The sequence below is a fragment of the Podarcis muralis genome, chromosome 8, assembly GCF_964188315.1.
Source record: "Podarcis muralis chromosome 8, rPodMur119.hap1.1, whole genome shotgun sequence".
Lineage (NCBI taxonomy): Eukaryota > Metazoa > Chordata > Lepidosauria > Squamata > Lacertidae > Podarcis > Podarcis muralis.
In genome coordinates this window covers 80,882,124-80,897,418 of record NC_135662.1, presented here as the reverse complement: position 1 = coordinate 80,897,418, position 15,295 = coordinate 80,882,124, and the positions used below count along the sequence as shown (strand labels likewise).

The 15,295-nt window shown below is 41.0% G+C and overlaps 1 protein-coding gene across 6 annotated transcripts in view; it reads left to right on the top strand.

The window, feature by feature from the left end:
- Positions 1-15,295, top strand: part of SLC12A7 (solute carrier family 12 member 7) — a 91,511-nt gene that overhangs the window by 42,894 nt on the left and 33,322 nt on the right. For all 6 annotated transcript variants that reach the window (XM_077933387.1, XM_077933389.1, XM_077933390.1 and 3 more), the window contains exons 3-8: positions 1,778-1,900; positions 2,967-3,113; positions 6,391-6,445; positions 11,809-11,939; positions 12,908-13,134; positions 14,137-14,348. In XM_077933387.1, coding sequence (XP_077789513.1) covers positions 1,778-1,900; positions 2,967-3,113; positions 6,391-6,445; positions 11,809-11,939; positions 12,908-13,134; positions 14,137-14,348 — 895 coding nt within the window. The remainder of the gene's footprint in view (positions 1-1,777; positions 1,901-2,966; positions 3,114-6,390; positions 6,446-11,808; positions 11,940-12,907; positions 13,135-14,136; positions 14,349-15,295) is intronic.

Here is a 15,295-nt window from a genome sequence, read left to right as displayed (position 1 = left end):
TTAATCATGGTTTGTTGCTACTGTACAAGGAATAAGCTTGAGGGAAGTCCTGAGTTTCTGCACTCTACCTCTCCAGTGTTTGAGAGAATGAGTTTAGTTTCACTTTCCACTAACCTTGGCTTGTTGTGCTGTGGTGTAAAACAAACTTTGGTTGTTTCAAAACAGGCCAACTTCAAACCATGAGTCAATAAGCTGCTTGTTTAACCAAGCAGAGTTTGCTTTAAACTATGATTTCTGGTTTGTATGACATGACAAGCCAGGATTTGTGGAAAATGAAACTAAATGCATGCAAAGGCCTTCTCCAGGCCACATGGGGAGAAGAAGACAGGGGAGTGTTGAACTCAGCCCTCAAGTTTCTTTCTTGTAATAATAATAATAATAATAATAATAATAATAATAATAATAATAATAATAATAATTTATTTATACCCCGCCCTCCCCAGCCAGAGCTGGGCTCAGGGCTGCTAACACCAATAAAATAAAATCACAGTAAAAACATAATAGGGGAAAAAGAGAGGGGGGGAGAACTAATTTAAAATACAGGTTAAAATGCAATTTAAAATGCATCCTCATTTTATTTGTAGCAAATATTTCCATTGAGGCTCATCAGCCAGCTGTAATGAAGCATTTGCATTCTGAATAAAAAGCTGAATGACCTTACAGAGAACCATTTTGAAAGATTTGCTTCACTTGTTTGAAATTAGAACTGAGCTAGCAGTCAAGTTAAGTACTTCTTCACAAAGCACATGGGAGACTGTGATGGCCACCAACTCAGATGACTTTGAGGACTAGATAAATTCATGGAAGAGACGGCTATCAATGGCTACTAACCATGATGGCTCTGCTCTGCTGCCGTAGTTGAAGGCAGCAGTGCTTCTGAATACTAGTTGATGGAAGCTGTAGGAGAGGAGAATGCTCTTGTGCTCAAAAGGCATCTGGTTGGGTACTGTGAGAACAGGTTGCTGGACCACATGGGCCATTTGATTGTTCCAGTTTTCTTACATTCCTAAAGAACTTTTCAACCCAACCCTGCATGCTTTTTCCTTCACTCATTTCCATTTTTCATTCAGTCCTTCCCAGTTGGTCATAGCATGTTGGAATAAAAAATACTCCCAACTTTGCTAATGTTCTAAGTGGCCTGAACTGTAAGTGGAAGGACTTGCGTATCATATCTCTCGCTATATGTATGTTCAGCCCAGCCTGGCATGACTTCCTCCTTCTTTTTGATTTTATTCTGGAGTCCCAGATAGCTCCAGTTAGCAAATATAACACCATTTGTCTTGCCTTCCAAATGATCCTTCAGAGTGACTTGTCTAGCTTCCTGTATCTCTACATCTTTTAAACTTGAGTGTATCATTGGAACAACCTTAAGCAACCTGTGTGTCATTGTCTCATTCAGAGAGGAAGTAGCACTCACCAAAGCTGGGAGGTTGCCATGGCAAATACATTTATCTCATGTAAAACTTGAGTAAATATAATTTGCAATCATGAACTCTATTCACAAAAAATCATCAGAATTACTTAGGAGAGTTTGAATTTGAACATTTAACCATGTTAAGAAAGATCTTAGCAGAAATAGACCTGTGGTTTTATTTTGTACACAAATAATATTTGTTAACAATTTTTATTTTGCAATAATAACAAAGAATCCATTATTTCACAGCAAAAAGGTTGTAGCAGCAGAATTTGCATAGATATATGATGCTTTTACCTGTTCTGAAATGTGTTCCTATATATTGGACCTTGATATTTAACATTTTTTTCAAAATCCCAACAGGAAGAAATGGATAGCAACCCCATGGTATCATCTCTTCTTAATAAGCTAGCCAACTATACCAATGTTACTCAAGGAGTGGTAGAACATGAAGAAGATGAAGATAGCAAACGTAAGGAAATAAAGGTACAAATGCCAAAACTTTTAATTAACAATTGGTAGCAGAGCTTCTTCATTGGAGAGGTGGGCTGTCTGTCATACAAAATAGGTAATAAATATTACCGATAATGATAAAATAAATATGATTCATTTCTCTCAGTTCCATCCAGGAAAAATAAAAATATCGCTAGTTATCAGCCATGCATTCAACAAGTTTACTTTTGGAGAGTGTCAAATTACACACTACACTCTCTATTTTCCTCTTCCCCTTTTCCATGGTTTGGAAAGAGTGACACAGTGATCATGGATATTAACATGCCAATAGAGGCAACTGAAGGAACAGGTGTTGCCATGGGCAAGTGGCTGGTAACACCTCTGATATATTTCTTTTTCTGGGGCCTTGCAAAATAGGAGATTGTGTTCAAACTTTAAAATTTTGGGCCATGATCAGTAAGCCCTAGAATTATTCAACCTATAGCCACAGAGCATACTAAAGGGGAATACAAGTGGGCTAGTACTCTGTGACATTCTTCACACAATGGGGGCAACCAAAGAGAGACCAGACAAAACCCAAATCTGTCAGGAACCAGCTGAAGTTGAAGACTCTGAGGGAGTGCATCTAGATCTTTGCCAAATACAGCTTTCCTTGTTATGGTGGGGCAACTGTTATCCTTCAGTTCCAATTTTTCTTGCTTCCCAAAATAGCTTCTTTTCTGTGTTTACAGTTGCGTTAACTACTCTCAGAAGATATGGCCTTGCACTATTGTTCTTGTCTGATCATGGTCATACCTACATTTGAGTGAAAGACTGAGAGCCATGTGACACTGATTGTATGCAGTAGAAGCTTCTTTCCTAGGGCATATGACATACATTTCTGAGGTTGTAGTGTGAGAAACATAAAAGTTCCTCAAAGGGTTTCTGAATATTTCTGTGATTCTCTATGTGTAGATGTTACTGGTTGCATCCCGGTTCAGAGGATTTTTTAGCCTTTATGAAAATTTGTTTCTTTGGGGAAAAGGCTGTCTTGCTTAATCCAGATACATTGGTCAAAAAGTATACTAACGCACTATTATGTTTTCTGTGGGTTTTTTAGGCTCCACGTATGGGCACTTTCATTGGTGTGTATCTGCCCTGTCTACAGAACATTTTAGGAGTTATCCTATTCCTGAGACTGACATGGATCGTGGGAACAGCAGGAGTTCTTGAATCTTTCATCATTGTATTCATGTGCTGTTCTGGTGTAAGTACAACTTCCACTTTTTATGTTTAGCTCTACGTGGGGCTGCCCTTGCAGCTGTCCCAGAAACTCCAGCGGGTGCAGAATGCTGCAGCGAGGCTCCTCACGGGGTCTCTGCCATGGGAGCATATTCACCCAGTTCTTTTCCAGTTGCACTGGCTCCCGGTGGAGTACAGGGTCAGATTTAAGGTGCTGGTTTTGACCTTTAAAGCTCTTCACGGCCTAGGACCCTCGTACCTACGGGACCTCCTCTCCTGGTATGCCCCATGGAGGACCTTAAGGTCCATAAATAGCAACACCCTAGAGGTCCCGGTCCCTAAGGAAGTTAGATTAGCCTCAACCAGAGCCAGGGCCTTTTCAACACTGGCTCCGGCCTGGTGGAACACTCTGTCTCATGAGATCAGGGCCCTACGGGATCTGATTTCCTTCCGCAGGGCCTGTAAGACAGAGTTGTTCCATCTGGCCTTTGGCTTAGAATCAGTTTGATTCCCTCCCCCTCTTTCTTTTTCCTTTCTCCTCCTGTGAAGAGGCTGCATCCTAATGTTTTAATGTTATATTTTAATCTTTTTTTAAATTGTATTTTAATCAACTTGTTTTTATTATTGGTTGTTAGCCGCCCTGAGCCCCGTCTTGGCTGGGGAGGGTGGGGTATAAATAAAAAATTATTATTATTATTAAATGCTGTTCTGCATTCTAGTGATTTTCCATTGTCGTCTTGTAACTTTATTCAAGCATTTATGGAGAGCAAGCGATGTAAAGCAACACTGGGTGCAAGATAGACAGAGTTTATGTCCTTCTGTTGCTATGTTCTAAGTGGCTGGGTTATGGATATGCTAAAGCAACATCAAGTAGCTTTCAGGAAGGCCAACATTTTTAACCTCATTTGCATATCTCAATCTCTAGTGCCAAAAGAGCAGCACCTTGTTTAGGCTAGGATTTCTCATGAACGGACCTTTTACTCAGTTCAAAAATATAATGCAAGCCAAATGTAGTTGCAGTTCAAAAAATAGAACTCTTTTGTGGCTGATTGGTGGAAAAGGGCTGTGCCAAGAAAGGGCTTAAAAAGACAATATATTTATAAAAATGTGTTTTCTCTGTAGCACACAACACAGTCACCAATGAATTAGGAAGATAAGCCAGGTTGAGCATCATGAGAATGGGAACCAGTTGTTTCTCTACCTTCTGATCAAATTAAAGGCTTAATTGGTGTCATCGCCCCTACCCCACATCTAAATCATAGAAGAGATACTCTTTCTGGATCACCCAAGTCTTTTGCTTTTCTTTCATTTCATTTTAGATTCTGACACTGTGAAAGAGATTTTAATTCTCAGGGGAAGTCATACATTCAATGAGAGAATAAATAGGATGTGAAAACAAATGGGAGGCTTTTACCCAACAGCTGATTGGCTTGGTCACCAGTTTGGACAGTTTCCCTTACTTTGGTTTCCAACTGCTCTCACTTTAAATAGCAACATCATTTCCTAACAACTCATCGAGTGAGATATTGTTTCCGAAGTTGAGAGCCAACAGACATGGGTTCCGTGTCATTGTAGTGATTTGGGCTTAAGTCTGCACATGTTTCAGCCCTGGAGCTTTGACCCATACCTGGCGTTCTTCCATCTTCTGATTTGATTTCATGGCAAAGGAATATGACTGAAAGAGGAAAACAATTCTTTCTAACCTTGAAATGTCATCCTGTTAGAGTGTTTTGGATATATGGGTTTGATTTTTGTTTTTCTGTTAGGATGATATTAAACATACAATACTATATTTGTGTTTTAGTTAGGTTATGGAAAAGTAGCATAACATTCAATATGTTTAATAGTTCCTTAAATCCAAATGCATTTTTGAAAAGATTGGGTTGTATCCAAGAATGTCACTCAGCTTATGGTAAGGTTTTGGTCAGCGGAATGGGAAGGGAAGCAATTTTTTATTATTCCTCCCTCCAGTGCAGCCCCCCCCCCCACATCCTTCCTAAATCTGCTCTAGACCATCATAATAGTAGTAATAATGGGGCACAAAGCAAAGGGGACTGAATTAAATTGTTTCCCTGCCTGTTCCACTGATGTAAGCCATACAGCCAGCTGACCAATACCAATGAATATTTCTTTCTTGTAGACTCACAAAATATTTTGCTTTAGGTTTAATGGTACAAACAGTGGTTTTCTTTCCCATTCCTGCAGCTGGACCTTCCCACTTGCCATTTTAAAACTACTGGAAGCACACAGACACACATATATAAATAACCCAATCAATTCACATCTATTTAAGTGGCTTGTTCTTCACCTGTTCTGAGGGGCTTAACTGTTAGAGAAACCAACTGTCAGACATTCTCATTCTCAAACTTTGCCTGTTGTATTATTTGAGGGCATCTAAGGCTGCAATGTTGTTAATGCCAAGCAGTTGGGGCCTCATCAGGGCCTAAACAGCTCTGAACTTTGAAAGGAAGAATGGGATATAGATATGTATAAATAGCTTCTCTTTGCTGTATTAGTAGGCAGGTGAAAAGGATACATGGGTGATGGTTAGTCTTTCTCACTTCTACACCAAGAATCCGGTGTCTGAGCCTTTGTTTATACCAGTGCTACATAAATGAAGAGTAATATGTGCTGAGTCAGTAAAGGGACCCCTGACCATTAGGTCCAGTCATGACCTACTCTGGGGTTGCGACGCTCATCTCGCTTTATTGGCCGAGGGAGCTGGCGTACAGCTTCCGGGTCATGGGGCCAGCATGACTTAAGCCGCTTCTGGCGAACCAGAGCAGTGCACGGAAACGCTGTTTACCTTCCCGCCGGAGTGGTACCTATTTATCTACTTGCACTTTGACGTGCTTTTGAACTGCTAGGTTGGCAGGAGCAGGGACCGAACAACAGGAGCTCACCCCGTTGCGGGGATTCAAACCACCAGCCTTCTGATCAGCAACTCCTAGGCTCTGTGGTTTAACCCACAGCGACCAGTAAAACTTATGCCTTGGTTCTTGTCTCCACTTGAACCATTTTAACTACAGTGTCTTCACCAATTTATATACTATTGCAAAAGCATGATTTCTGACATAAGATGCAAGAATAAGGAGATGCCACTGGTATTACATATGAATCAATAGTTTTAATGCTCTCTTGTACTTGAATGCATACATCTTTTGCTTTTTATAAAGATTTAACTCATGGGTCCTGCACCCTCAATGTGCTGGGAGCTTCTGCTCTTACTATACTAACTGTCGTCTGTTGTGGTTTCTTAAATTTGCTAGTAACATTCTCCAATATCACTTGTTTTTTTGCAGACTCTGCTAACTGCAATATCAATGAGTGCAATAGCAACAAATGGTGTAGTTCCAGGTAATTACAAATTTTACTTATATATTAAAAGCATGTTTAGTGCACATGCTAAATGATAATGGGATACAGATGAAATGCCTCTCACTATGATGAAGTGGGTATGTGAGGAGTGGACAACAGAGTATCTCCTGCTGTTCTGGGCACAGGCATACATTTCCTAGGTCTGTCAGCGTGGTAGGTACCAAGGAAAGGCTCTGGCATTCTTCCCATAATGATGCTCGTTCCGGTCTCTCTCTTCTTACCTGCTTTCTTGAGGACAGCTGACTCTGATGGAACAGGACTGACTATATCAAGGTGCCTGCAATTCTGCCCGCGCCTGACTAGTTGGGGGGGGGGGGATGCAGGTGTGTCTGCAAAAGCCTTATCTTTGCTGCTCTTACAGCAACGGCAGCAGCATTATAGCTAACTAAGCCTTTCTGTATCTCTTCCCCAATTTGCATGTGGAAATGGAGAAACAGCGTACACAAGAGACTTTATCGGAAGTGGGGCACCTATTTCAGCCCACAAATGTAATTTAACCTTGACCATGAGCTGCAGCAAAAGTTCGTTTTTACTTCTGAGTAGACATGCATTCTGCAGTGCTTTCAGACAGTGTGTTGGCTGTCACTATAAGAAATTTGATACGGGTACTATTTTTCTTTGAATTGATACGTAGCAACCAAATAGCATTCACATTTATGCTGGCAGGAAACATTAGAAATGCAGCCCTGTCTGTAGTTGCACAATGGCACTTGCCTACATATATCTGTGGGTAGGGTTGCTTAATGAGACTGTAAAGCAAGCCATTTCTGTTAAAACACAAAGTGCTAAATGTGCTGCGTGATCCTATGCTGTGCAATTATCTGTGCCCAGTGATCTTGCATTTTCTGTCATAAAGAATTAATAAATCTTCTAACATTAAACAATCTCCCAGATCATGGATTGCTTCTGACCTTTGAATTCTCCTCCAGTGTTCCCTTCGTTCTCCTTGATTTATGAACAGTGAAGCTGCAGTTATTATTCCAGCCACAGCCTTGCCAATCTCTTCCTTAGTGCTACTTGATACCTACTGTTTTATAATCTAAGCACTGTTAGCCAATTAGCCAGAGCAGAGCACAGCAGGAACCCTTTGTTGTCAGTGGATTATCTAGGCTTTTTTAGTTGCTACCTTCTGAGACAATGTTCCAGATATTGTTTGCTTCTAGATGCGGTCCCTGTATTAGTAAAGTTGGCTGTTAGGTGCAGGGTATCACTCTCAGAAAAAGGAAGGGGGCAAGTATGGCTTTTTGCATACAGGGAGGGATCCCCCTCAGGTATGCAGGAAACTCCTTACATTTGAGGAAAGGCCTCCTACTTCCCCCAGCCCCCCAAATCCACCACTATCTCACCCCATTTGGTCACTTTCTGACTTGCTTTTCTAGCCCAAATGCAGCACTCACTTGCTTACAGAAGCCTTATGCTGTACTGCCCTGCATGTCTGCATCGCATGACCATACCAAATCAACTCTTAAACTCTTGCCCTCTTCCGTCTCCTTGTTAAGAATCTATTTTTGACACAGAGCATAAGGGAATGCAACAGGTTAAATAGTAGAAATTGCAAATAACGTGAAAGTCCGTGTCTGACCTTTGTTTCACACACTCCTATCTGCATTCCTGGGGGCAAATGTGCATGGGGCTTATTAATGGTCACTCTTTGTTTCACACCTGCTTGATATCCTAAAACAGCACATGCCGCTGCATCAGTTTTAAAGGAAAGAACCTATAAATAAGCATCTTTTTTGGTAAGAATCTTCATTTGAAGTTAGAAGAAACCAAGCTTCTGTCATTCATGCTGCATGTTCTGTAAGGAGGGCAGGGAGAGAGAGGCTCCTCTTGTGAGTCTCTAAATTAATCCACTTTTTCAGATGCCTGAGATAGTTGCACACTTTCTGCCTTTCCTTTCCTTTCCTAACCACAAATCACAATCACACTATCACCCATGAATCTCCTAATCGCCAACGCTAATGTACATTGAACAAAGGGAAACAATGGTTGATGTTCTGAAAGAATTGAGGTTTGCATAAAATTTAGGAAAGTTTAGGAAAGCTTGCATGGTGTTTAGTAAGTAACAGTACAATCCTATGCGTGTCTAAGCAGCCTGAGGTTGCAATCCTGTACCCGCTTGGCACTCAGTGAGGCTTACTTCTGAGTAGACATGCAAAGCACTGCATTGTTGATTGCTAGTGTAGTGTACATTGCTATCAAAGTTAGAAGTAAAAATGTCAACTAAACACGTTAAGATGGGGAGAAAGAAAAAGTTCCAGACTACATGCAGAGGGGAATGTAACGAGGAGTTCCCATGCATAAAAAATAGAATGACATGTTATTACAAAGGAGGGGGTGGGGAATTTATTTCAGCCTACGGCCGAATGCATTTTTGAAAAACCACCTGAGGGCCGTATACCAGTGGTTGGTGGAGCCGGAGGCAAAAAGGGGTGGAGCAACAAATGTATAAAAAATCCAAGCATCTGGGGTGATTTGTAGTGGGATATCAACAGGAAGCAGGTTGCTTAACCCTTTCTCAACCCTTTCTAATTGGATAATTGGAAAATAATTTGTATAGTAGGCAACCCAGATTTGTGAGACTGAATTATGGCAACCATACTAATGTCTGAATGATGGAATGCGTTTTTAAAAACAAAAAACACCCATTGCATCTTCCTGGCCTCTCCACTGGCCCAGTTCTCATGTCATAGTAGGCAAGTTCACATTAAACCATTAACGTTGCTTTACTTGGGCTGTGTGTCATCTCCTCAATAGCACATGGAGGAAAGCAACTGTAATCCTTGGCATAGTGCTGCATCTGAACCAGGAATTGTGGTTTGCTTGGCTCCTACAAGCAACGTTCAGTAAGCCAAGAACAAACCTTGGTGGATTCAGCTATGATATAAAATCTAAAGAAATTAAGACCCAGAAACTTCGGGTGGTCCATAATGTTGCTGGCCCAAACGATTGATAGCTAGGATGGCCTTATCATGCTACTCCTTTTCTGAAGCAGCTGCACTGCCTACCAGTCTATTTCTAATTCAAAGTGCTGGATTTGAACTATAAATAAATGATAAGAGTCCTGATAATCTCAAGGAGTGTATTCTCCAATATCAAAGGATGGGGAATCTGTTGCAGTCTGGTAAGCAAGGAGGCACTTTCCTTGCTGGCCTCTGGGATGTCCCCAGAGCCCTTTCACCTCCTTCCCAAAGGCCAGTAAGGAAGGTGCCACATACTGAACTTTGGAAAGGTGGGACAAGGTCTCTGAGATGCTGTCAGAGACCTCCCGCTCCCTTCCCAAAGCCCAGTAAATGAGGAAAACCTGCTGGGTACATGGGTGGTGGTGGGAAATAAATAGAGAGTAGAGAACAGTGGGTTTCCCTGGCTGTCCATTTACTTACTTATCCCACCTACCTACCTGCATAAGGTTGTGATCATGTAAGTAAAACAAGCGCAGTAATAATATTATTTATACCCTGCCCAACTTACTGGGTTTCCCCAGCCGCTCTGGGTGGCTTATAGCACACGAAACATTGTAAAATATTATGCATTAAAAATTTCCCGATAGAGGGGTGCCTTCAGGTTTCTTCTAAAAGTCAGAGAGTTGTTTCTTTCCTTGACATCTGATGGGAGAGCGTTCCACAGGGTGGGCGCCACTACGGAGAGCTTGCTGTAGTTTCTGGAATTTGTGGTCTGGCTTGCCAATTGTGGTTGGTGTGCTTCTGTGCTTGCTTTTCCGGGGGGAGGTTGTGTTCATAATATTATTCGCGTGGAGGGGAACTAGTGAATTTGTGGTCCTTGGTCTTTCGTTTCTGGGCATATTATGTGTCATTGTAGGCACTTTCTTGTGTGTGCTGTACGCTGTGCCTTACCATTTTCTGCCCTTTAAACTCTTCTTCTCCCTCTTTGTATTGTCCCTTCTCCCTAGTTTAAAGTGAACTCCCCCCTTCCTTTGTTTTATAGCCTGTTGAAGTGTCCTTTCCCTTCCTCATCCAAGCAGTGTAGTGTTCTGTGGGTTGTGTGAGCCAAATTTTTAATGCTTTTTTCTCCTGCTTGCCATTTTCTGAGCCTCACTAGAACTCCAGGCCATCAGCTGCACCAGCCCATGGCATTTAATAGAATCATAGAATTGTAGATTTGGAAGGGACCCCCCCTGCTGTTTCCACAAATCTTTGGTTCAGCAATCACTGCAGCTCTGTTTTATTTCATTTTTTTTGTGGTCTCCATTAGCTCCAGGCCAACAGCTGCAGTAGCTCTGTGGAAGTCTTGGGCCCTGGACAAGAGGAAGCTGCTGAAGGCTGAGGCCCTTAAGGCAACATATAAATCAGCTCATAAGCACCGCCCTCCTCTGATGGTGTCAACCTCTACAGTCGTGGGTGCCAAGCCCAATTGGTGTGGGGGGAACAAGGGGACTGGTGAAGCTGCCACCTTCCATTACATCCCAGATACTGTGGCTGAGGGCACTGCCGTTGCCAAAGTTGTTGTGTTTAAGGTGAGCCACCAGAGTCTGGTTAAGTTTCCTGCCCTTTTCTCTTTTCAACCAGTTGTGATGAAGAGGCTGTGCCTGAAGTTTTTGTGCACCCTGAGTCCTTGTGGAGTCTTCTCTGAAGATGGATTTTGGGGATTTGAGGTTCCTTCCCCAGCCTCTCCCCATTTCTGTGCCACCTGATCCTTCACTTTCTTACTCTGTTTTGCCTCAGCCTCGTCCTCTCAATCTTTCTGTAGTATCCTTGCCCGTGTAAGGATCCATGCAAGCGTTTGTTGCCTGTTTCATCACATAGCCCAGCTGCCGCCGCTGTTTCCTTGTAAACATGGCTTCACCTGATTCTTCAGGTGATTTGAAGTAATATCTGAAGAATCAGGTGAAGCCATGTTTACAAGGAAACTGGCAGCTTCAGTTTCTTCCTTGCGCTGATGCCTTTGGCTCCTGCTTCAGTTCCTACTTAGATCTTTGTGGCTTTATCTGTTCGACCCATGAAGTCCCAACCCTCTGTAACTCCAGCAATACCTACTGTTCCTGTTGTGTTACCTTTGCCAAACCACTGTTCACTGCCTGATAAACATGTGAACGCATGGTGCCACGCACACAAGAGGGTGAAATCCGCGTCTGCGCTCAGTGGTCTGTAAATCAGCTGTGGACCTGAACACGATGGAGGAGTCATCATCTCCTACTACATCAGGCCGTTCTTAAAACTGTATTATTGTTGAGTTAGGTTTGTTTGCCATTTGTTTGTTTGACATTTTTGTATACTGTACAGAAATTAGTGGTTGAATAAATGAAGCAGTGTAAATATGTTTTGAATATTCTTGTGGCATTAAATATTGTGCTAATGTGTGTTTCATTGATGTTACTTTCACAGCTGGTGGCTCATACTACATGATCTCAAGATCATTAGGGCCGGAATTCGGTGGAGCTGTGGGAATCTGTTTTTACTTGGGCACAACTTTTGCAGGGGCTATGTATATTCTTGGCACAATTGAAATTCTACTGGTAAGTTGCCGTTTAAAAAGCTGATAACGTTAATGTAGCACTAACTACACATCCCCTGCTTTCTAATAAACTACAATACTGTTTTTATTAAAAACATCAGAGAAGAGAGAGAGAGAGAGCTGTGAGACTTGGAAAAGTACATGTCCATAATGAATTTTATTTATGAAATAACATACTGTCTGAAATGAAGGGGCACAGACCGTAATATTGCATTTTTATTTTGTACCGTACTCTGGGACCTTATGGTGAAGGGTTGAGAAGAAATCAAATTAATAACAATAATTAAAATTGAGATGACAATATTTAATTATTAGATAAAAACATTTACTTTTTTAAAGACTTCCCTGAGTTAATTGGGCAATATATGTGCTATCTCATGTGCGCACACATACTTGTGTACCATGCATGCATTTATGAAAATTGTTGGTGGCAAGAACTACCTTAAAGAGAGCTGTTATCCTCCTCTTTTACACAGAAGAAATTCATTTTTTAAAGAATGATGCTTGCTGTGATGCATGAACAATTTAAACCAGATTTGGTGAGCTTGTGGCTCTCCAGATGTTGGCCATCATCGAGTGTTGGCCATGCTGGTTGGGGCTAATGGAGAATGGAGTCACGGCAACATCTGGAGGTCCACATGTTACTCACACCTGATATATGATTTTTGCTTCACAGCTATTTTGCCTATAAGCACTTTTATGCAAACTTAATAAATAGATTAACTTGCACAGATATTTTTCAGATTATATTTCCTAGTTTTATTTTCTAAAACCATGTTGAAATAAAAGAAAAATCCTAATTCGACAAATGATGAAATGGTTGTCAAGTACTAATTTCCCCCAGTTTTGTTTTAAAAGCTAACTTTTTGAGGTAACAGTCTTGCTGTTCTTTGATTAGTTAAGTGATCTGAAAGTTAACTGTCTTGGAATTACATGCTAAAAGCTGTCTGATATTTGTTTTCCCCACAGAAATACATTTCCCCCAATGCTGCTATTTTTGAAGGTGGTGAGGAAGCCATGTTAAACAACATGAGAGTTTATGGGACATGCATCCTTGCTCTGATGGCCCTCGTTGTTTTTGTGGGCGTCAAATACGTCAATAAGCTTGCCCTCGTCTTTTTGGCTTGTGTAATTCTTTCAATTTTTGCCATTTATGCTGGGGTTATTAAAACTGCTTTTGAACCACCAGTCTTTCCGTAAGTAAAGGATAAGTTTTTTTAGATATATGATTATTATTACAGCATGCTTTAAATATCTGGAATCTACTTGGTTCAGACATTGAAGCAAAAATTTGAATTCCTGAACTCAATGAGCCCCCCTGAGTCATCAGAACCTTCCCAAACTCATATGTCCTTTATTAGTGTAGCTGGGAGACACTCTAAGCTGAATCTGGAGAGCCTGGCAGGGACTGTCCCATCGTGGGGACAGTTGGGGTGGTTTCCTCTCCAGTTGTCTTCTGCCAGTTGATGAAGACTTTTTATTCCAGCAGGCCCAGCCAGCCGATCCTTTATCTGAAGACAGTGCTGCACGAGTGGAGTTCTGCTCGCACAATGGGACTACCATTTCTTGTCCTCTCCCCTGTGCCCCCACAATCTGCTCCAGATGATCCCCTAATCCTCCAGAGCAGATTTAGTGAGTGTGTGGAGGGCTTGAAGGGACAGGAGAGGGAGAGGAAGTTCCATTGTCCGCAAAGTAATTTGTTGTGCGAGTGGAATTGCCATGTTGGATTTTATTATATGTTACTCCTTTCTCTGCTGTGTTTTTCTTGACGGTGGTGGTTTTTTGACGTTGTGATTTTTAACAACTTGTAAGCCTTCTGAGGAAATACCTTTTCTTAGAAGGGCAGGCTAAATACTTCTGTGCAAATATACTCATGTGCACTTAAATGTAGATTTTGTGCCAGACATCACTCACTTAACTTGCTTCTTTACATGACTTCATTAATTGTTGAACAAATGTACTGATGAGCAGGCAGGTACTAAAGTGGAAGTGAGAACATGCACGTTTCTAAAAAGTCTTTATTTTTCAAAATGCATATTCTCTGCTAGGGGAAAAATACATTTTTCCCAAACGGGGCAGCATTCTTGACTTTACTATATAACTACACTTATCCTAGCTTGAACATACTGGTTAAATCAAATGATAAAAATTTGTTAAATCACATGTAGCATTTGATTGATTTTTCTTTTGTGTTCTAGCGTTTGCCTGCTTGGAAATCGTACATTAGTAAGAGGTACTGAATTTCCTTGTGTCAAATATTATGAAGAAAACAATATGACAGTGACTACCAAGCTGTGGGAAAATTTCTGCGGTAGCCCACTGTTAAATGCCTCCTGTGATGAATATTTCATCCTAAACAACGTCACAGAAATTCAGGGGATTCCAGGAGTCGCAAGCGGAGTCTTACTTGGTGAGTTTACATCTTGTGAAGTGACAACTGCACCTTTAACCACACGTGCAGAAACTAGGTAACCCAAATGTTTTCTACTGATAGGAGTATAGTAAGGAAGCCTTTTAACTCCTTCTCTTTTTAGCATCAGTTTGTACTTATTGCTGCCTGAACACATTCTCTTCAGACTGTTGCGATTGCCCAGTTTGCCAGGGTTGCTTGTGCATGTGCAGATGACACTTCGCATATGAACTGGTCCTTAGTTCAGTGTTGGCCCTAGACTAACTAATATCCTTCATAGCAGGCTGTGAAGGACTTGCTCACAAATTTATTGGCAGCTGCACGAATGATTATAGTTAGAAAGGGGAAGGGACAAGCAGAATATAAAATGGAAGAATTGTATAAAGAGGTGTGGGATATAGCTATTAACGATAAATTAACATGTGCCATTAAGGTAAGGCGGGGAATATGCAGGAGAAATGATTTTGAGGAGATATGGAAGGTGTTTGTAGAATTTGTACTGTTGAAACGGAAGGGGGCCAAATCATTGCAAGAGGTGTTGAAATTTTGGGAGGTTGGATGGATACAATGGAATGGTCTCAGTGGTGGGGTGCACATCTTTATTCTGATTTATTTATGAGTATTACTTAGCCTATTTTTAAAAATTATTTTTATTTTGACTAACTAGTATCCTTGCAAGAAGTATCCTCTGCACCTTTTCTCCGTTGCAGTCCATTTCATTACTTTTATGCAGATTTGTCAGAATGATTTATTTGTGCCACATAATATGCACTTTCTCATGAAAATGAAAAGAGAAAGAAAAAGAACACAAATTATTATTTTTTATAAAATATTTATTAAAATTTTTCACAATACATTAAAAAATCAAAAAAGAGAAAAAACAAAAAAGTTTAAAAACACATAAAGTTCTCAATCCTTATTTTCTATAACATATTTCCCTGACTTCC